This window comes from Prionailurus bengalensis, chromosome B2 (genome assembly GCF_016509475.1).
Source record: "Prionailurus bengalensis isolate Pbe53 chromosome B2, Fcat_Pben_1.1_paternal_pri, whole genome shotgun sequence".
NCBI classification, from domain to species: Eukaryota; Metazoa; Chordata; class Mammalia; order Carnivora; family Felidae; genus Prionailurus; species Prionailurus bengalensis.
Genome location: NC_057349.1, coordinates 131,494,358 through 131,518,364, shown reverse-complemented (window position 1 = coordinate 131,518,364; position 24,007 = coordinate 131,494,358). Strand labels below are relative to the sequence as shown.

Sequence of the window (24,007 nt, the reverse complement as noted above, 5' to 3'; positions counted from 1 at the left end):
CGGGGCGCGCGAGGAGGGCTGCCGCCAGGGGAGGAGGCGGAGGAGCTGGAGGAGAGGAGAAAAGGCGGCGGCGGCCCGGAGGGGCTGAGAGGCCCGGAGAAGGACTGCACGGGGGGTGTGGGGCGCCGAGCGGCCGGGACCGCACGGAGCAGCCGGGCACGGCGGCCTCGGCAGCCAGGGCCTGGGCCGCGGTTCGGCCGCGCGGGGCGGTGAGTGTCGGGAGGCCGGCGGGGGAGGCCGGCGCGGCGCGGGCTGCGCCGGGGACGGAGGCGGCGGCCGGGCAGTGCGAGGCCCGCGGCCGGGGCGGCGGCGGCCTCGGGGGGCGGCGGGCCGGGCCTGGGCGGAGTAAACACGGCCCGCGCCGGCCCCGCGGGTCCCCGGCCGGCCTGGCCTGGCGCGCCCACAGGGCGTCCGCGGCGTGGGCGTCCGCGCAGGTCGTCCTGCCCGGCCCGCGGGGGAGGCAGGCGGTCAGCAATGGCGACCCACGCGCGAGCCGCGACCCCCGTGTCACCTGGCTGGCGTGTCCGTCCGTGTGCCGGGGAGGGAGGGGTGAAGCGGGGGGTGAACTTGGGAAGCCCTCCGAACCTTGAACACCCGGCTTCTCTTTCCTTTTGCCGTTGGGAAACTTGGGTTGTTTGGGGACAGACGGGTTAAAGGAAGATTGGGAGGCATTATTTACTGTCTTCACGGGATGAGTGAAGTTGGTAACTTTTCCATTCATGGTAGTGAGCGGATCTTAGCCTTAGCCTCTGAGAGCCCTTATTAAAGAGAAACTTCCTGATTTTCTGGATCTGAGGGGTATGGCCATTTCCAAGTTATTTGTGTCCTGTCCGTGGAGCAGTGCTTGGAAGGAGGCCACGGAGTGCACGTTGAATTCAAAGTAACCTCCTTTGAGTATGTTTGTAACGTGTGTGTTTGGGAGGATAGAGACAGACGGGCAGAACAGTATGTTGTTTACCATGGTTCTTGCACTCCGTTCCCCTCTCTTGTTTTTCTTTCTGAGCTCTGTCGTAAGTCCCAGATAAAAGATGGTTGGGAAGGAATTGACCTTTTATTCCGTAATTACTTTGTTGACTCTGATCCAAGAGGAAGCTATTTATGGGCATTCTGATATCCGTGTAGATTAACTTAAAACTCTTTAAATACAAACCTCCCAAACTTTTTAAACTTAATTTAATTTAATTTAATTAATTAATTTATTTTTTTTTTTTTTGCTGCATTTCAATACTGTGTTGTATCCTTTAGAGACCTAGTAAGTTACATGAGCAGATTTTTGCCTTTGCTCATGTTTGCTAAGGTTTTACAAAGTAGCACTCCAGTTTTCGACGCAGCAAAGGGAAAAGAATAGCATAAAATGTATGTTTAGGATTTTTCTAAGGGTTTAATTTTTCAGTATGCAGTTTTCGCTGAATCACTGTTCTTTATGCTTAGTCACTGTTTCTTACTCCAGAAGCCTAATTGAGGATAACATGGTGTTTTGGCAACTTTTACATTGCCAACTTGTTTTTACCTAGTACTTTAATGCAGTGACATAAGCTTTTTTTGTGGTTCTGGACTTGTTAGCGGGTGGAGTTCTGTGAGTGTTACCAGAGAGCTGAAGTTTCTGGTATAGGCAAACTTTTATGCATTCCAAGTGTGCTAGGTGTTTAATTTCAACCCAGTATTTCTCCCTGTCTACCATTGGAGACTTTTAAAAAATACAAAGTATCCTAATACAATACCTATGAAAGAGTGGTAATACTTTGAGATAATGTATATAGTTAGAGGGGTACTTTAAGGTCACCACATATGCGTGTTTACTCTTTGATCTAGTATATTACAGAAATGTGACTTTCAGTGGGGTAAGCCCTGTGCTATTTTGTATGATTTTGGATACATCTTTTAACTGAGTTCCTATGCATGTTTCATTCAAAGGACATTGTATTTGTAGAATTCTTTGACAAAGTCTTCAATGAAAAGGCTATATAAAATATTTAATTTCAATTTCAGTTTGATGAACTATGCGAGATGAACTATGAACTATGTTCAGTTTGATTGAACTTTGTGAGAACTATGTGAACCATTAGACTAATGGTTTTTATGCTGTAGGCAGTTAGATAATTACAGACATACCCCAATTAAAACCCAGTCCAGAAATCTTTTATAAAAAGGATAGGTCTTGTTGTGTGTGTGTGGATAATGTTAACATAGGTTGTTTCCTCATGCGGTTGCTTTTGGTAAGCTTTATAATTATAAATGACTTGATATAAAACATTATTTTACATTAAGCTTTGTGTATGTAAATGTGGCTGTTGTGTAAAGTGAAGTACATCTTTTTCTGAGGAATACATTGTATCCTGTTGGGCGCATATAATTATAACTAACCTTTATAGAGTTCCAGGTTGTTTTAACAATAGAGTAATAGCCTCAAGGTCACAAAGCTGAGATTCCTTAGAAGCCCATTCCCCTCTGCCATGATGCTCATTTCAGTAAGCTGAGTACCACCATTTGGGTGGATTATTTTTATCTGAGTATCTGCTCAAATAGGTCTGGTCTGAGTATTAAGTATTTGTTAATATTATTTTAATTTAAGTCTGTAATAGTTTCATTTGCTTTTTTAGTGGAGAACATTGCAAGCAGTTAGAACTTCACTTTGGAATAAACTACTCATGACCATATTTAGACTAGAAGATATATGTTTTGATTATATCAAAAGGGGAATAGTTAAAAATTTGAAAAGAAATTCCATATAATTAGGTCATGATTCTATAAATAAAAAGGCCGAACCAAAATCGAATACAAAGAATGTATACAGTGTAACCCATTTAGCCATTTTGGACTCATCAGGAGGGCATGTGCTTTGAGTTGGAAGTTTAATGATAGAGGATTTTAAATCTTGCCTAGTCACTGCCACCCCCCCCTCCCGCTCCTTTTTAAACCAGTGAAATAAGATGTCCAACTGAGGTTATAGATTTATTATGGTCTTTAATACTGATTGCGCTTGATCTGCAAATCACCCAGCAGGTGTTTCTATTTAATATTACTTGTACAGTTAATTGTATTACTATGACCAGTGCCTCCAACTGTAGCATAAGACTTGCTTGGAGCCGCTTATAACTGATTGCTAAATGTCAGATTTCAGTTGTAGACTGGCTTGTGTTAACTAATTGAACATGTCTGTCTATTGTTCCTTTTCAGCCTTACATTGAAACAACATTTTATTGTTTAAGTGGAATTCTGTTTCATCTAGTACCATAGTAGCTGTAACATTAAGCAGTAGGCTGATGCCACTTCCTTTTTGGAGCTTCTTAACCATATAGCTACTCAGGCATGTGCACATGTGCACACACCTCCACCTCTCTCTGCTTTTCTTTTTGAAACGGCACAGAGTCGATTAGGGAATTAAAATAGTGGGACAATATACAGGCAAACATTTACGCCTGTACCTTTTATGACTATTATTTTTTAAGATTTTAAAATAATGAGAGGTTGAAATCAACTTTCTTTGACTTCCTTTTCCCTTTGATTTGCTTTTTTCATAGTCAGTTTACTCTGTATATAATGCTTGGAACATATAACTTAGGTCCTCAGTAAATGTTTGAGCATTACTGACTTTTTATAGCTGGTACAGTGAGGTAATTTTGGCTCAGTCTGATTGTCTAATACTAGGTCTGTAATGTTGTATTTTTTTGTGAAGTATGTAGACTCCCATGACATCAGGAATCTCATTTTGTTTTGGAATCCATTTGGCTCTTTCTTGTAGTATAATTCTTTCATTTATTCATGTTTCTAAAATAAGTGAAGCTCCAATTAGGCACAGTCTGGAATAAGGGAACACAAGAATGGATGAGACAGAGATGGCTCTGTCTCCTTCAGGAAGCTTGAAGTTTTCCTGTGCGGGTAGTTATTAAAGGATAACGATTTACTTAAAGAATTGCGACTGGTATTACCAAGGAAGAATGCAGAGTGTCCTGAGCCCACAGCATAATGTGAGATCCATACCTTGTCTTTGGTGTGTGGAAAGTAACATTTACGCTGCGACCTAAGATTCCAGGCGGGAGTTGGAGGGGAGGTGTGCGTGTGTGCATGGGTCTTGCCAGCAGAGACATACCTAGCAACAAGCTGCGTTGAGTGCTTTGGGCGACTTGACTTAGTGTTGTAACGTCATGCTAACTTGCAATGTTGTATTTATTTATCTCCTTACTTACTTTGATGAATTTGGAAAAATAAAGAAATGGGTTTTTGAGGGCAGTTATTTTTATGTCTAGAAATAGCCTTAAATGACAAGGCCTCATTTCACTGTATGGGAAAATGGCATGTCTTAAAAACTATTTTTATGGATTGCTTGTCAGTCAGAGAGTATGAGTTGGCCAAGAATTTCTGTTGGAGAAAATTGACACTATTGTAAAGCATTTAATCATTTACAAACATTTTGTAGTCTAATGAGACTTTTCCCAGTCATTCAATTTTAAGTGTAAATTAAAAGAGATGTTATATGGAATGTTAAGATTCTTTTTAAAGAGAGTTTAAGAAAACTTAATACTGAGTTTTCAGTTAAGCTTATCTTTAATTTGAAGGCTCAGTTTTAGCAACTTGTTTTCTACTGAGTCTGCTGTGTCACTGTTCAGCTGATAAGTCAGGGACGGATGCTTTAAACCCATTTCACAGGATTTATGACCAATTATAAAATACTTTATGGAGGTATATTTAATTTGGTGATGATCTTGATTAGAAAAAGAATGGATCTGGAAGTTTAAAATTTTTAAGCTGAGGATTCTACCCCAGAATACACTTTGGATATTATCTAGTGCATTTTCTTAACTTATTTTTGAATATATTCACTTGTAAAATGGAATTGAACTTGATTCCTACTTTATATGGCCGTTTTGAGAATTGTTAAATTTGTATTCTTGTTCCATAAGTTTATACTGAGTATTACAAATGTAGGTTATTTTAAAAGTAGTTTTAAACACTTATATTCAAAGTGAAGTTATGTGCTATTGTAATTACAAAGGACCAGAAAGACTTCTTGACCACGGGGGTGACTAAGTGTTGGAATAAACTACAAGCAAAGTTGTGTAATCTCCATTCCTCAAATAACATCTTAAAATTGGATCACCAGTTACTGAAGTGTACTGCCTATTTTCTTAAGCTTTTATGAGTAAACATATCTGTTGTTGTCCGTGTGCATTGATCAGATACAGACGTAAATCCTAGCTCTGCCACTTACTAGGTGGATGACCTTGGGCAAGTCACTTAAACCTTTTTGAACCTCAGTTTCCTCTGGGTTGTTGTGAGTATTAAGGGACATTACATGAAATGATATACATCAGGGATAAAATTGGTACATAATTAGTGTTTTTTTTTTCCTTCGAAGTCTACTTCAGTAAATAAATATTGTAGACTCATTGCTGTGGATGCTTTTATTTCTTTTTATTTTTTTAAAAACATTTTTCTTATTCCGAGGGGAGTAGTGTGGAACAAACTATTGTGAAGCTTGAGAGCCCTTCTGCATCTTCCTTTCAAAGTTGTCGCTGTTTTGCATTTAACTTAGTTGTTTGTAGCTGTTGCTATTTTAGAATTAAGTGATGTTTTTGAGATGTGTTCTGCCTGTGTGGTCATGTGATGTGCACATAACATAAAGTGTTTCTACAAGTTATGAGAGCAGTGGTCACTTCTTTAGAACTGCATGTATTTTTAGGTTCTCTCTTGGTAACAGTCAAGCTTATAACCCCTCAGCACGTGAGAAGAACTCAGTCTTATTGCAAAATAAGAAAGCTACAGCTGTTTTCACAATCTAATCACTCAGTAAAATTTGTCTTAATTCTTACTAACATTTCTCTTTGAACCTCTGCTCAATTTACAAATGTTTGTCATCATTAGTGTTGTCTTTTCTTCTATTATGACTCTGTGAGCATGTGTGTATTTAACATACAGGTTCTGTCTTAACCTGTAAAACTTATGGGGATAAACATGCAGAAGTATTTAACTCATAATTTGTAATTTTTAAACACAATTTAAAGATACAGTTTTCTTGTTAAATGTGTGCTTTGGTTTTTACCCTCCAGGCATCAGTAAGTGCCATAATACCAACTCAGAAATTTTTCCAGTTAATCAAGAGCTCTGTCAGTATTAGGTGGACTTTTGTTATTGTTTGGCAAAAATCAACCCTGGACTGGAGAAAAATAAAAAGCAAATTTGGGAGTAGTTAGTTTACATTAGCCACCTGGAACCCAGGTAGAATTTATGGAAAAATATGTCAGAGAGCTAGTAATCTTTTATGCCCTGAAGTGAAGAAAATAGGCTAAGAATCGACTTCTTCCCCAGAAAATTATTATCTGTTACAATGTAATTTAATTTGGGAAATGTTGAGATGAGTTGCTTGTGCATGTAGAAGTAGAGATGTATAATAAGCAATCGGCTGTACAGATCTAAAGTTTGGAAGAGGGGTCCGGGCAAGTGGTATAGATAAGCTTTCAGCATATGGGTGGTAATTGAAGCTTTTGAGAAATTGAGAGCACCCAAGGGGAATGTATAGAATGAGCAAGAAATGACATGCTCCCTGAAGAAGAGAAATATTTTAGAAGAAAAGATTAAAGAATAATCAAAGAGATGGGGGCAGGGGGGCGCACGAAATCCGGGAAATGTGACATCTTGAAAACTGTAGGAAAGATAAATATGTCAAAAGGGAGGGAATAGTCAGCATAATAAAGGAAATGGCCAAGGAAGGTGAGGTCTGGAAAAAATGCCCTTTGGATTTAGCATTGAGGATCTCAGAGCCATTTTAATGACTGGTGGTAAAAATAAAGACTGATTAGAGGGCAGAAGAGTACATGGGAGAGTTGAAGGTTTGTTTTTGTTTTCTTCCCTTCTGAAAGCTTGACTAGGAAAAAAGAATAGTAGTAGAAGGAGGATATTGTTTTATTATTTAGGTTTTTAAAGATGAAATAGTTTTTTAAGTTTTTACTGCTCATAGGAACAAGTCAATAAAGATGTTGAAGATTAGAGAAAAAGAATACAGTGCATAGTGTCAGTAATTATATCAGTATATTTTGCTGATGTTTTCTCTTATTTTTGTATAAAATTTTTCTTGATAAAGGCAGGGAAGACCATTAGGTATCTGTAAACCCCTCCTAATGTTTTATAGATACTATTTCTTTGCTCAAATCCTCAGTGACTTCCTATTACTTAAAGTTTGACCTCCTGAGAGTAGCATATAGCGCAGTCTTAATGATTTGCTTTATTTCTACTATCCTGCCTCATCTCCCACAGCTATGTAGTGTTTCACCTCATGATCCAGCAACACTAGGAAACTTCAAGTTCCCTGAATATGTTTTGCCAATTCTTACTTTTCTGTATTTACATGTCATTACTTCAACATTGAATAGTACTTCCCTACCTTTCCAAGTCTCCCCTCCTATGCTTAAGATTTCCCGTCTTTCAAGACTACTGTGAATTCTCTAGCCCCTACCACGCTGATAATTACGTTCTCCGTGTTACCATTCTACTTCTGTCAAATCGGTCACATAATGATGTGACATGATTTTTACTGTTGTGTCTCTGACCTGCTGTAGTTCATTGAGAGGAGGCACCACGTCTTACTAATAATCTTTATATTGCCACACCAAACACAGTGCCTGGTGCATACTAGTTAAACAATAAATAGATGTTTGATGGATGAATGGAAACTGTGACCCTCAGAAGTAAGTGATTTGCCCATAACCACCAATTGAACTGGAACTTAGGTTTTGTGGGTAAATTCCCTCTGTTCTAATTAAGGCTCACTATGATGATCACTATGTAGAAGGAGTGATCAATAGACGAAATCCTAAATGAATTCATATATTTAGAGGGAATAAAACAAAAGCTTCTAATACTTTTAGTTAAGTATATTCATGAAATTCAGATCATTCCCTTTTAAGAAATGATGAGATTTCTGCAGTCTGGGTGCTTCAGAATCAGTCTTAAAAAATAAAAGCTGAAACATTCTTGGAATTTAGAAGTTAGACATGCATTAATTTGTTTTTGGCATCAATTTATATACTACATAGTATACTAGAATTCAAGTATTACATTTTGAAACACTTGACCTCTTTAGGCATATTGTTATATGATATATGGAAATGAACTGCGGTTCTTTGAAGTGCTTAAATTGTTTCAAGACGGACTGATTGTATGTAAAGTAAACTTGTTAAATATGTTTATTGTATGTATTTCATCCTGCAGTAAGTCAGTACACCTTTATGACTTGATTTATATTATTCAACAATTTTTAAAAATCGACCACTTTTTGCCTAACTTCTTATCTTTTTTCCGTCTCAACAACTAGAGCTGGACTGGCCATTATGGAGGAGGAGCTGCAGCATTCACACTGTGTGACTTGTGTCAGTAGACGGTGTATGATCAGACCGGAGCCTGGGATTTCCTGTGACTTGATTGGTTGTCCTCTGGTTTGTGGAGCAGTTTTCCATTCTTGTAAAGCTGATGAGCATCGACTTTTATGTCCATTTGAACGAGTGCCTTGCTTAAATAGTGATTTCGGATGTCCGTTTACAATGGCTCGAAATAAAGTTGCTGAACATCTGGAAATGTGTCCTGCAAGTGTGGTGTGCTGTACTATGGAGTGGAACCGATGGCCAGTTAGTTACGCAGATCGGAAATCGTATGAAAATCTAAGCAGAGATGTCGATGAAGTGGCACAATTAGATATGGCCTTGGCCCTTCAAGACCAAAGGATGCTCTTAGAGTCTCTCAAAGTAGCCACCATGATGTCAAAAGCAACTGATAAAGTGGCAGAACCTAGAGAACAAATCTCAGTTAAATCAAGTGTCCCGGAAATACCACATACTAATGGTTTGGTATCTGTTGATGAAGAATCTTATGGTGCACTTTATCAAGCTACTGTAGAAACAACCAGAAGTTTGGCTGCTGCCTTAGATATCCTGAATACCGCCACAAGAGACATTGGCATGTTAAGTACAAGTCTTTGTGCTTCCCCAAATGAAGTGAATGAAGAGCAAAATGCCAGAGAAAGCTTGCAGAATAGACACTTGAAAGACCAGGACCATCTTTATGAGGAGGAGATAGGAGCAGTAGGTGGAATTGATCATAATGACGCAAGTCTGAATTTCCAGTCTGAACAAAATGGCTCAAGTGATTTATTGTATGACTCGAACACCAGTTCTTATGGCACTTCTGCTCTTTGTAATGGCTTTTCTTTGGAAAATATATGTACACAGGCCATAGACCAAAGTCAGAAATTACATGGTGATTCAAAACAAAGTAACTTAACAAATGGAGAATGTATAGCATCAGATGGCACTTCAGATCCTTCCAGTTCACTTTCAGTAGCAGCACAACTTAATGCTTTGCCTAATGGCACAGTTCAGCACATCCTCATGCCAGATGGTGAGCATGAAGGAGAATTGTGTTGGAGAAAAGTAGACTTAGGGGACTTGAGGAATGTGGATGTCTTATCTTTCAGTCATCCTCCTTCATTCAAATTTCTTTCTAATTCATGTTGGTCCAAACCAAAAGAAGATAAAGCAGTAGATACATCAGATTTGGAAGTTGCAGAAGATCCAATGGGCCTCCAAGGAATAGATCTAATCACAGCAGCATTACTGTTTTGTCTAGGAGATTCTCCAGGTGGGAGGGGTATATCTGATAGTCGCATGGTTGATGTATATCACATTGATTTTGGGACTCAGACTTTTTCACTTCCATCTGCAATATTAGCTACAAATACAATGGTTGGGGAGATAGCTTCAGCTTCTGCTTGTGATCATGCCAATCCACAGCTTTCAAATCCAAGTCCTTTTCAGACACTTGGGCTGGATTTAGTATTGGAATGTGTCGCTAGGTATCAACCCAAGCAGCGTTCAATGTTTACATTTGTTTGTGGACAGTTATTTAGAAGAAAAGAATTTTCTTCCCATTTTAAGAATGTGCATGGTGACATTCATGCTGGACTCAATGGCTGGATGGAACAGAGGTGTCCTTTAGCATATTATGGTTGTACCTACTCTCAGCGTAGATTTTGTCCATCAACCCAAGGAGCAAAGATTATACATGACCGCCATTTGAGGTCATTTGGAGTTCAGCCTTGTGTATCTACAGTATTAGTGGAGCCTGCTAGAAACTGTGTGTTGGGATTACATAGTGACCATCTAAGTAGTCTTCCTTTTGAGGTCCTACAACATATTGCAGGCTTTCTTGATGGCTTCAGTTTATGCCAGCTCTCATGTGTATCCAAGTTAATGAGGGATGTATGTGGCAGCCTGCTTCAGTCGCGTGGAATGGTCATACTGCAGTGGGGGAAAAAGAAGTATCCAGAAGGAAATTCATCATGGCAAATAAAAGAAAAGGTTAGTTTAATCTCAACTGTATCATCTCCTTAATTGACATATGGTAGACACTTAATGTTGCAGAATTAATAAAATTAAGATCTTGTTGAAAAATTGACCATTCTTCAATCTGACAGACTTTTTAAACATAATGATAGTTAATAGAAAACTAGGCTAGAATTGTTTGTCATAATCACATATTTACTGCAGACATCCCAGTATTGAGTTCTAATTTGGCATTCTGATGTGTAAGAGGCCACTTGTGTTTTTTTAGTTGAGCAGTTCTGTCCTTATTCAATTCTTCCGTAACAACTCCTTTTGAATCCATGTTAACCACCTTCTATTTTGAGTTCCATCTGAAACATTTTCACTATAGGACGATGAAGGAAGCGAGGACAAGGTTTTTCACTGCTTACAATTGGCAGTTTCTTTCCATTCCTAGCAATTTCTTTCTTAGAATTTGGTTATTTCAGGTAGAACTTAAATAGGGAGAGATGAAAAAAGTTACAAGTGCTTCTATTAGTAAGTGATCAGTGGAGTATTTGTGGGGATAGAGAGCATAAATGGATAGATGTGGAAATGTGTTAGGTTGAAGTGAGGTAAGAGTAGGGTAGTTGGACTTGATACTAGGGGTGGGGGCTCTGGATGTAGGACTGTACAAGAGAGTGTTGCATATTGGAGACTTGTGCTGGGGATTGAGGCCGACCTGGGAACGAATCCTGGCTCCACCATTTTCTCTTGTGAAAAGTCTACTTCCGTCCACCTTCTTTTTATCTTTATAATTTTTTAATTATTTTTTTAAAGTAATTTTTATGCCCATCATGGGGCTCAAACGCACAACGTTGAGATCAAGAGTCGCATGCTCTACCGACTGAGCCACCCTGTGGCCCCTACTTTTGCCCACTTTCTGAGGTACCATCTAAGAGAAACTAGAAGGCATTACAAGTATCTTCTGTTGCAGATTTTCATTTTAGAACATTTATAATGTGACATTTTGCATTTTATAAAGTGGAAGAATCTTCACCTTGGTTGCACAGGTTTCAAATCTCTAGCTACTTTGTTCTTATCACCTTTAGGTTTTCTCTGACTTTTATTCATTTGCTCCAGTTTTTCAGCATCTTTTGTGCTCTCGTGAAGCTTTGACCAACAAATGAATACACTATTTTATCATTTTTTTCGCAAATGGGAATTCTAGTGGCAGAAGGTTTCATACTTGCTGTGTACCTGCATACACATACAGGTGACGTGGTGTCTTTCTCCCATTCGGGATGGGATACTCTGAGCGTGGTCTCTTTTTGTCCTTGCTCATTAGTATTGACCTATGAGGTAACATACTTTCTGGGAATTCTGTTCCTGCAGAAAATCTCATCTACTCTTGGAGTTTAAATTGCCATCATTTACGCAGAGTACTCCCACATCTGTATCCTGGCTGCTTTCTCCTGAACTCTAGACTGTACAAGCATCTCCTGGACATTTCCACTTGACTGTCTCACAGGGCCATCAAACTCAGCATGTCCAACCTACTCTACATCTACATCTCTATCCCCCCTAATCTCAGCAGGTGGCCTTATCATCTATCAGATTGCCTAAACTAGGAGTTTGGGAGGTAGGGTTGACTTCTTTTTCCCCTCTTTATTTCCACGTCTACGTAATCACAAAGTCTTCCTGAGTCTCCCTTCTTCATACCACTCCGGTTTGTTTTATTGTTTCCACTGCCATTTCCTTAGCTCTGTCCCCTTCAGCTCTCTTGCTTACCGTAAGAGAGCCTAACTGGGTTTCTGTTCCTAATTGGGTCCTTCTCCAGCATATTCTCTCCGTAAGGACTAGAGTGAGAAATATTTTCTTGTTTTAAGTATTTTTTTTAATGTTTCATTGTTTGAGAGAGAGAGAGGTGGGGGGGGGAAGGGCAGTGGGGGGGTGGACAGAAGATCCAAATTGGGCTCTGAGCTGACAGGTTGACAGGAGCAAGTCCAGTGTGGGGATCAAACTCACAAATGGCGAGATCATGACCTGAGCTGAAGTCAGACGCTCAATCGGCTGAGCCACCCACGCACCTTAGAAATATATGTATTTTTTCAAATGTTTATTAATTTTTGAGACAGAGAGAGACAGCATGAGCAGGGCCGGAGGGCAGGTTGAGAGGGAGACAGACACAGGACCCGAAGCAGGCTCCAGGCTCTGAGCTGTCAGCACAGAGCCCGACGTGGGGCTCGAACTCAAGGTGACATCATGACTTGATCTGTCTCTCTGCCCCTCCCCTGCTCACAGTCTGTCTCTCAAAAATGAATAAACATTAAAAAAATTTTTTTTTTAAAAAACAAGATACTTTGGGGCACCTGGGTGGCTCAGTCAGTTGAGTATCTGACTTTGGCTCAGGTCATGATCTCACCATTCGTGAGTCAAGCCCTGCAACAGGCTCTGTGCTAAATGTCCAGAGCCTGGAGCCTGCTTTGGATTCTGTGTCCCCCTCTCTCTCTGCCCCTCCCCTGCTCATGTTCTGTCTTTCTGTGTCTCTCAAAAATAAATCCACATTGAGAAAAAATTTAAAAAACCAAAAACTTCCATGTTTGTTTATTGCTCCAGGATAGAGAAAGATTCCTTAATGAAACATTTAAGACTTTTTTATAATCTCAAATTGTAAGATTCATATTATAAATCTTAATGTCTTCAGTTTCCTCTTGTTCTTATATTCCACCTATGTTGACTTACTTACAGTTTCCTGATGTTTTCTTTCTTGCGTTCTTCACTTACAGCCTTCGAGTATGTTGTCCCTAACACAATACCTACATTTGAACATTTGCAATATGCCTGACAGTATGCTAATAAGCATTTTACTTCTGTTAATTTATTTAATCTACTGTCCCTGTTTTATGGATGAAAAAACTGAAGTTTAGAGAAGTTAAGTAACTTGTCCAACTAATTGATGCATTCAGACCTAGGGAACCTGTCTCTGGAATTTGCGTTCTTCATCTTCTCGCTATATTTCCTGCTTACTCTACAGATCTTACTTCCTCAGGAAAGCCTTCTGGAATCCCCACCCCACACTGAAGCCTTCAGGGAGGTGCGCTGCTCTGTGTTCGTGTGGCGCCTGGTTATGTTCCCCTACTAGAGCGCTCTGCTGTTTTGTAATTCACTGATGAATTGTCAGGTTTTTTTCATCAGACTGTAAGTTCCTTGAGAAGTGAGACTCTGGGAACTAAAATATCTACTGCCTAGCACAGCACCGCCATATAGCAGGCACTAATGTACTTGAGGAATACTTTTGAAAGAACAATTGGCTCATGACTAAGAAACCTTGTCATCAGGAGGTGGGAATCATCCAGTTTTTCCTGAGTTTGTTTCACCAGACTCTTAATTAATTGTGTGGAAGTAGGGAGGCTGTCTGCCACCATTGAATCTTAAACGAATTTGTTCTGCTGAAGTTTAACAAAACTCCTAATTCTTCCTCTAGTTTCATAGCTATAGGGGATCGTAAGGGATGCTGATGACATTTGTAATGTCTGTTGGTAGCTGCTCTCTCAGACTCATAGGAAATAACTCCATGCAGGAGGAATGGTTGGTATGACCCCAAGGGATACAGGGAGTAAGTACCCTCTGTGCTGAACAGCGGTGACCTCTATTGCCAGCTGACAACTAAGTGTTCCCACAGAATTTGAAGGCATCTGGCCACCCTGGAAGACATTGCCCTCCTTACCTGAGACGCTCTAATGAGTGAGTGCTGAGGTCTTTTCTGAAATCTGCTACTTTCTAGAGTTATCTGCTGTTTATATTGTATTCAGTGTTCTTCCACATGTGCCTGTTGATGAGCTTAGCTAGAAGGCCTAGGCCTGATCTGTCCCATTCATGCTTGTTACCTGAGTCTGTCCTCCATTCTTGCTTGTCACCTGTGTTCAGGTAGCTTTATATTTAGAACTGTAAAGATGAGAAGGGGTCACAACTGTCATTGCTAGACCAATAAGGTAACATTGTTCAGGGCTTGGAGCTGTTGAGTGAGCAAAAGGGGACGTAGCCCATATTTTTGCCAATAGACACATGAATAGGGATAGCAAGTGGATATTTTGCCTAGAAATGCATTTTACAATGATCTGGAATAAAATTTGACTCATTTTACAAAAGCTTTTTTATGTAAATTTTTTAGAAACATTTTGAATAAATTGAAGTACCTGTATTCATGAATATTACGAAGTACCTTGGGTACTTCTAAATAGTGTATTTTTTGGCATACTTCATATAGTGTAATAGGAATGGGAGAAACACTTGGGGAAAAAAATAATAATGTGTGTTGTCAGCATCTGCAGACTCTGAATAGTTCTCTGTGGCCAATTGGATAGGATGAAAGAATGTACAATATATTATTTTAGGAAGTAGCTCTGAATTAACAAGGTTATGATTTTTTAAAAATTGCTTAATAAGTCTAGTTGGATGTAGTTTTTAATGTTGAGTTTTTTCTTTTATTATTTTTGGTTACTGCATTTATTGAGATCATGATGTCATAGAAGTGATTTACAGGTATTTGATAAACAGATTTGCCTCCAAATGGATTTACTCATTTACAGTTTTGTAGCTAACTGCTTGAAACATTATATTGGCTATTTCTCTAACAGTACAAACGTCTGCAGTTGGACCAAGAAGTGTATTTTGATTCCTGTAAATTGACTTGTTTAAATCTGAAGTAGAATTTTCTTTTAGGTATGGCGATTCAGTACTGCATTTTGTTCTGTAAATGAATGGAAATTTGCTGACATCCTAAGCATGGCTGACCACTTGAAGAAATGCAGTTACAATGTTGTAGAGAAACGGGAGGAAGCAATCCCACTGCCGTGTATGTGTGTGACACGAGAACTCACTAAAGAAGGACGTTCACTTCGCTCAGTTTTAAAACCTGTACTTTAGAGACTGTAACTCCACTTGCACATACATGCAAGCACCTAGTATAATTTGTTTGTCATATGTGACACTTTATTGTATTAAAGATTACAACTAGCTAAATTTATTGCCACTATGTATATAATGTTTTGAAGTGACATATATTTTTATAAAGTCCTGTTTAGTTGGAAAAAAGTTGCCTTAATGTTTGAAATGTGTGAAATTTTTGGAACTTGCTGGACAGGGTGATTTCATTTTTAGCTACATAGTTTTCAGAACTAGTATTTTTAATGGTGTGCATATTTTGGTTTTTAAATTTTTTGCTTCTTAAACTAACAAGATCCTGACCAAACAATTTATTCCTCATGTTTTCTGTGGGTTATAACCCATGCATTCAAAAAGCAAAACTTTGAATCAGATTTTTTCAGCATTTGTTTTTCAGATGAAAACATTCAATTGCTTAAGGACTGCCGTAAGATCATTATAAGATTTTTATTTTCTAGTGCTCCCCTTATACAATTGCTGAAACACAGATGATCTTTAATATATATTTAGGTAATATTTAAAATCATGACAGATGTTTGGTAATGCATTTATCATGTTTTAAAAAGACTCACAAAAATATTTTCACCTTATATATTTGCAGCTCTCATACAGAGAATGACCATATGCAACTTTTCGTTTTTGTTAGACACCGCATCCAAAGACTCATGGCAGTGTGTTTTATGACAGGTCAAAGTGAAAACAAAAAGCCTGTGAATTTATTTTAATTTGAAACTGTTCATCATATTCTGCATTTGCTAGGTTCCTGATATTTGGAGAGAAGAAAATATACCTCATTTAAAGTTTGGGTTGGGCACATTGTGTGAATAAATTTCAAATATTCAGAATGCAAAGGGCTTAACTAAGCATTTAAAATTTTGCGTTTTTATAAATCACAACTATATTGTTTTAAGACGTTTAACAATGTGAAATTCGGTGTCTTTGTAAGATGACAATCATGAAATGGAGAAACCTGTCTTGGTTGACAATCTCTTTAAAACATTTCCAAGTTTATTTCCCGTAGACTTCACTACCAAAATAGTAAGAATTGCATCTTTGTGTAAAGATCAAGGTATAACAGAAAAATACTCAAAGTCTTATTGTTGAGGTACTTTATTATAGTTTTCAAATTGATATACACCATAATTCACCTGATGTTAATTAATCAGTTTAAAAAAATGAATATACGGTGTCAGTATTTAGAAATAAATTGCAAAGATGGGGACATATACTTAAATAATTTGTTTTAAGTAACTCCTGGCATTTAGTAGTCTGAAATGGTGACAAGTTACTTTGCTATAAAACATCAAACTTCTCTTATGTTTTCTTACATTTGTCCCTGAGAATGCTCTATTGTTATTAGGGTCTTGATTACCATATATGGCAATCAGACTGGGCAGAGGTGTTCCTTGGGCAGTAGCAAAAAAACTCTCAACTACTTAAGACTTCTTTTGGTTGGATCACATCCTTATTACAGTTGGAAGTATAGCATTAAAGGCTAATCAGTTGTTTTGCCTCACCTGTCATTTTAATTAATAGAATAATTATTTCTCCATGTTGAAACTTCAACTGTGAGATTGAATTCTATACCATTTCTGTGAAAAAAGTCAGAAATATGATGTCAAATACTGTAAAATATAACTCTGCCTTTTAAAGTTTTGCTGAAGAATGTGTCTGGTTAGGATAGCACAAACATTAACTTTTTGTTTTATGGTTGTGCTTGTTTGGTTTTTAAGTTTAGACTTTTTGTTTCCACACTGGATCATGAGATATTTAACAGTTTTCCACCTTATATTTCTTTTACACATCTTTGGCTGTTTTCTTTTTTGTTTGTTATGCCACCATATGATTTTGTTAAAATGTTTTCTTTGTGCAGCATTTGTTCAAATTCTAATAAAATTAATATTTTCCCTTTATGTGGCTCAGTAACTTAAAAAGAAAAACTTTCTTTGAAATAAACTTTTAATACTTGTTTGAGAAATTCCAAACACAGTGTTTCTAATAAGTGTACATTTTGTGCATGTTGTAAAAGTTTGTTGATTATCATTGCTCACCCTTGTTTTACTGGTGGGCATTTTTTTTTTTTTAATATGGAAAACTCATTGACTTTCTGTGCCTTTTCAGTGTCTTCCTGAAATTAGTCTCATCTAGGGGTATTGAAAGGCTGAAGAGTTTCTGGCTATATTGTTTTTCTAAAACTTGTAATGGGAACAATCTATCTAGGTGTTTAAGCGTGAAAAGGTTTGTGTGTCAGTTGTCATTTGAGAGTCTGTTGATTTCTTAGTTTTTTCTGACCAAGATAAAGGGCAGGTGTCAGGATGGAAGGAAATACCTGTATTAAATTTTATCTGCTGCCTCCTTCCCTAGAACTGCATGTGTCTGTTTTTCTCATTCTCTCTCTATCTTTTCTGTCTCTGTAATTGCCTTTTGAGACTCACAGGTCACTTAACAGTAGGGGTTCCTAGGATCATCTGGGAATTTGTTAGAAATGCAGATTCTTGGGTCTCTCTGTAGACTTAATCAGAAACTCTATGAAGGAAACAGCAGTCTGCTTTAACAAAAGCCTTCAGGTGATTCTGATGCACTGTGAGTCTGAGAACTTAGAGAAGAGCCTGGGACATGCCAGCTATTCTCCTGAATGATGTACTATTGGAGTCGGTATGTTTGAGTATATACACACGTGTAATCCAAAATTAAGAGTAATGGTAATTTGTTATTAATGGTTAAATTAGGTGATGTGTGTTGTGTCAATCTTATAGCTGTATGACAAAATACATTGGGTGCCATGGTGGTTGGACATTTTTTTAAAAAACTAGGACTTACTAGTGTTTCAGTTTTACTAGTGTTATTACTAGTATTTCACTTGTGTTTCTTCTGTTCAAAGTAAATTGCAGTGCAACTTACAGTTCATTAGCATTAACCTTTAGCCTTGTCATCATCCATTCTTGTTTAGTGGTTGCAGAGTCATGTGAACATATTAGATTTCTAGGATAAACAAAAAGAGTAGACGTAGACATACTGGATTAAATCCTACAAAAATATTTGTAGGAATCCTTTCAACCCTATCATTTAGAGATATTAAAGGTTGATAATCTGGTAATCTTTTTTTAGTCTTTGAGCCTATGCTACATATCCCATCAATGTAGTTGCTGTTATTGACAGTGGATATTAGGATCTTAGTAACTTCACAGATAATGAGGTTTTCAACAAAACTTCCGTATCCCTTGACGATATGGTAGTTTCCATTACTATATTGATAGCATATTGTTAACCTCTAGCAATTTGCAGTTTTTGGCATTTAGAAGCAAAATAGATTTCTTCATATTTTGTATCCCAACCTGAAAAGATCTAGGATTTATTAATTGTAAAAATTTTCTAAGGAATAGTTATGCAGACATTTAAAAATTGTTTCATGCATGACACACCATGTCAGAAGGTGACAGGATTGGGTCCCCTGCAGGTGGAGGTTTAGGGTTGCAGTAGAAGAAAGCAGCTAGCCCTCAGTCTCTTAGTAGACTGGCCAAAGGACAAAGTCTCCCCTGGGAAGGATTTCTCTCATATGTGTTTGATTATCTAGATACTCCTCTAAGTAATCTTACCTAACAGGTTCATGAGGCCTAGAAAGTAAGGGAATGTTAGTTATCCCTTTAAAGAAAATCAACTCATGAGTGACTCATCCATTGTATTTAATTTAATTCAGTGATGGGTTTTGTTAGGATTTGACCTAAATCTGATTTCCAAACAAGTTTTGAGCTGTGTAAGCAAAGACCAATTCTTGTAAACTTCTTTCTAAATAAAATAAGGGAGAGGAAGGATGGTTTTGTTTTAATGTCACTTTTTATGTAATTATTTTCTTTGATTTAAAAGATCAAAGTAAGTTCAAAAGATAAGTCCTTTCAAGTTTCTGTTCTAATGATGACAAAATCGAGGTACTCAAAGTTCAGGTACTGATGATTGTATGGGGATATGATTGTGTGGGGATATTTCAGAGAAATGTGTCCTCACCGGGTTTACTTTTCTACTTTACTAATCCAGAAAGAAGGGACATTTAGATATAAGGAAATTACTTTGGAAAATGTTGTTGCCTGGCATATTTGATTCCTAATAAGTGTTTTAGAAAGAAATATTGGGCAATACCAAGAGGAAAAAAACTAGAAAGAAACTAAGTATGTGTGTTGTTCGGAAAGTCCTTTACAAAAACTAGGTTTTTTGCTGAGTTTTTGCCAAGTATTTTTTTGCATCTGTGATTGGTAAAATTCTATATAGGCTTATTGTTTATATGTATATTTATTTGCACGTATAATCACGAATTGGCCAAGTAGATTTTAATACATCTTGACTTATATTAATGGAGATACACCTTGAGGTACTTTTTTTTTTACCTTAGAACATTTCAAAACTGACATTTTGTATTCAGAATGTTTGACATTCAAATATGTTATTTGGGGAGTGACTTTTCATTAATAACTGCAAAGAAATGGGCTACCAGGATGTCTCATGAATGTACTCTGTGGAAATACAGTAAAAAGTCATTGATATGAATCTCCTATAATTTTTTTTCTTTTTGACATTTTCTGGTCTGAGTGTTGTTTACTGTGAAGAAAAGTATTTTTGAAGCAAACCGACAACATAAGTGTTTCTTTTCACCGATAAAATTTTGGGCATCCTCCAAATCACTTTATGAATCTATTTGCATGCAAGTATTGTGATAGGAAGTGATTCTTCAGTACGTAGCTAGTTCTAGTGCTGCTAATAGTGCATGTGTTTGAAAGTCCTAAAACTGCATTTCCGTTGAACTCTTAAGACCCACCACCTCATCGAATTATCTTTTCCCAGTAAAAGCAAATTCATTACTTTTTACCATTTTCTATTATAAATTGCCATAAGTATCTTTTTCTCAGACAAGATCCTTAAAGAGGTACATAGGTTGGTGTACATGTTGGTTCATTCTTTGGCAAAGGTTAGAGGTAGCTTTCCATACCCCTTTCAAAGAGTAAAATTAATTGTTGCATTAATATTCAGTGATGTAATGATATAAAAACAGTAGCAATAATGTGTTATTGCTCAAAAGATTGAAGTTGAAGATCGGAGATATTGCCCTTTGCTGTCCTGCAATTTTTTTTTTTTTTTCATTGAAATCCCCTTTTCCATGTTAATTGTCATTAATGCTTCAATTTTCTGACCAGGAGATCAAAATAACGTAGATTAAGTATATAGAGTTTTTAAAAACTTCTTCTAATCAGCACATGTTTAGTAGTTTGGGCCAGTAAGTTTAGATTTGATTAAGTAACATATTTAGCTTCTTTTAAAGTCTCAGTTGACAAGTTGGTAGTATCGAAAAACTGAAGTATCAGCATTCAGTTTTAACTACATTATTTGATTAAAAGAAATCAAACCATAGAAATAGAAGTGATCACAAGTATAACATCTATTCAAGAATAGAATTACCCAGTGAATATTTAATGATGTCAAGTGGGTGTCTTTTATATCAATTGATAACTTTAAAAAACTAGGGCTTATATTAGAAAGGGATTTGAAATAGAGAATGGTATTAATTCCCTACAACATTCCAATAGCCTTGTGAGAAAAACTGACATGAAATAAATTGCTTTCAATGGTTACTAATTCAGTGGAAATGAATTCTTAAGATTTTAATGCTGCATATAAAATGTTAAAATTGTATTGTTCATTTGATCAGTGTCTAAACACCAGTCAGTCCTGGAAACTTGAATGCATTCTGAAAGATAATTGCACTGACTCATTCACTTACCTCAGGTGTCATTTAGTTTTCCAGTATATCCTTTTCCTCCATGGTTTACATTAATAGTTTCTCCTTAAGTGCTAAAGGATATGGTATTTCTTGAAAAATATGCTAAATGAAAGAAGCTAGATACAAAAGGCCACAAATTATGTGATTCCATTTACACGAAATATCCAGAATAGGTAAATCCATTGAGACAGGAATCAGTTTGTGAGGGGCAGGCAGGGAGGGGTGGGAGTAGTGGGAAGTGACTCCTTAATGGGTACTGGTTTTGTTTTAGTGATGAAAATATTCTAGAAGATGGTGTTGATTGTACAACATTGTGAATGTACTAAACGACACTGAAATGTACACTTTAAAATGGTAAATTTTATATGTATTTAACCACAATTATGAAGGGTAGGGGTAATTTTTACCAAAGCCAAAAAGTACCTTGTTCTCAAGGTTTATAAAATGCTCAAGTTATGGTTTAGAATTAATTTACAGCATTAGTAATCTGACAGATTTATTCAGCTTAAAGTCCTGATGAAATTCATGAATCCCATCACAGAAGTCCTGGTAACAGCACAGAAGTGAAGTTGTAATTCATCACGATTTCGTTATTTTCATACAATTTGGACAGTGAAAAATTGGCTTCCATGTCAATGTTCATCTTTCATCTTTTACCTTTTCTTATGATTCCTTGGAGAACATCACAATCACATTTTTTAAAGGTCTGTTTTTAAAATCATGCTTTGAAAACAATTTGTATAATTTTCAGGATCATTTTTTTATAGTTTTATACTTTGTGTTCCTTTTAAAGAGCAAATACATTGATGTATTACATAAGACTAAATTAATAAATTGAACCCTTGTATATATTTTGTATTCTTTCGTATTATCTCATGGGGAAAACATTTGAGTCTTGGGATTGGTAGGTACTTGAATGATCAGGTAGTGTCTCCTTTTCTGTTTGGAGAAATCAAAGCTGAGATTGTCAACGTGTTTGTTCATTCAACACACATTTATTGAACACTCATGCCATGCACAGTGGAGGCTAGATTTGGGAAGGTTGTAATGTGCTTAAGGTTACACAGGGAACTGCTACTTCTTCCCCTTCATCTCCTCTTTCTCCTCCTCCCCTTCCTTCTCCTCCTAATACCTAGTAATTATGCCAGACACATGGACGCATGGACAAGTTCCAAAGAAGGAAAGGGTTTAGGCAGAGATTCACTTTAGATGGTTCTTTACATAAATCTTCCCCAAATAGTTTAAAGCGATACTCTTTAGTGCAGTAAAATACACATGATCACAATACATTTATTTATGTATTTAGGAACACCCTTATTAACAAATTTACTTTCATGACTTTGGGAAGAAGTTATTTTCATATTCCTTTAAATTATTACAATTATTTTCCACTCTTTTCTAAGGAGCTGACTTTAGAAAATAATTTATTATATTCTATGTTAAAAAAAATTAAATTGTGGTGTGCCTGGGTGGTTCAGTTAGTTGGGCATCTGACTTCAGCTCAGGTCGTGATCTCGCTGTTGGTGGGTTTAAGCCCATGTCGGGCTCTGTTCTGACCACTCAAGCCTGGAGCCTGCTTCCGATTCTGTGTCTCCCTCTTTCTTTGCCCCTTCCCCACTCGCACTCTGTCTCTCTCTCTATCTCAAAAATAAACATAAAAGAAATTAAAAAAAAATTAAATTGCTTTGCAGATAACTGTGCCTCTGACATAATTGGGGATACATATGCCTTAAAGTGTGTATATGCTCCAAGCTGAACAAGTATAATTGAATTAACCAAATGACACAGGGAGACTTGCCCTGTAAGCTTTTCTCACTGCAACGGAGTCTGAAGTCGAAGAGAATGGGAGGAAGGAAAATAATTGTGATAATTTGTACTCTTTGTTGTATGTTCATAACTTTGTTGTGATTTTTCACGTAATGATTTCTTGTTTACTTAATTTGATGTTTCTATAATAGTTGGGGGCTTATTACCAAATACGTTATTTGACCCGTATTTCCTTAATCCTCACTTCTTATTCCATCTCCTTGCAGGTTACATTTCTGTATTTCCCAAACACCTTATACACTTTCATGTCTCTCAGCCTTATGCTTTTCTTTTGTCTAGAATGCCCTCTCCCCAACTTCTTTGTCTGGTAAAACTTTGGTTCATTGGTGAGGATCCAATTCTGATGTCACCTGTTAATTCCTGAACTATCCCAAGCCACTGAGTCACTCTGTTTATGACCCCCCACCCCACTTTTTTGTTGTTGTTGTTCATACCTCTTTTCAGTATTTATCACACCGCACTGCCATTATCTATTTGCTGGTATCTGTACACTTAACAGCTTGCGGATCCCTCTGGCTAGAAACCACGTCTTACTTGGCTTTGGATCCCTGTGCTTAGCAGAGGGGCTTACACACCTAGATGCCTGTTGAACTAATCATGAAAAATGAATACTTTTTAATGCTGTTTCAGTTAGCTTTTGCTGCATAACATGCCACCCCAAAACTTCATGACTTGAAACATGTTTAATTCGCTCATGATTACTTGGCTGGGCTATTCTAGACTGGCTTGACTTGGCTGATCTCTGTCCGGTTGGCTCACACATCCATGGTCAGCTGATGGGTCAACTGGAGGTTAGATGATCTAAGACAGCCTTACTGACATGTCTGGCAGTTGGCGGGCTGTTGGCTGGGGTCATGGGGATGATTAGGCCGTATGTCTCTCATCATACATCAGGCTAGCCCAGGCTTATTTCCATGACAGTGGCAAGAACAGCAAGAGAGTACGTCCCATTGTGCAAACCCTTTCCAAGTCACTGCTTGCCATATTTGTTAAAGTCCCATTTTCCAAAGCAATTACACGTCCAAGCCCACATTCAAGGGATGAAGAAATAGACTCTACCTCAATGGGAAGAGCAGCAAAGTCATGTTGCAAATGAGCGTGTATGTGGGAATGGGGAGAATCGTGTCCACTGAAGCCTACCACAAATGCAAATTTCCCAATTTGGTAGTCCCTCCTT

General features: G+C 37.6%; 1 protein-coding gene across 1 annotated transcript; it reads left to right on the top strand.

The window, feature by feature from the left end:
- On the top strand, positions 1 to 21,854 carry FBXO30 (F-box protein 30). The gene is made up of 3 exons (XM_043592542.1): positions 1 to 209; positions 8,309 to 10,346; positions 15,015 to 21,854. Exons 2-3 carry the CDS (start codon positions 8,325 to 8,327, stop codon positions 15,216 to 15,218), a joined length of 2,226 nt encoding a protein of 741 aa, XP_043448477.1. The 5' UTR covers positions 1 to 209; positions 8,309 to 8,324; the 3' UTR covers positions 15,219 to 21,854.
- Positions 21,855 to 24,007: the final 2,153 nt, after the last annotated feature.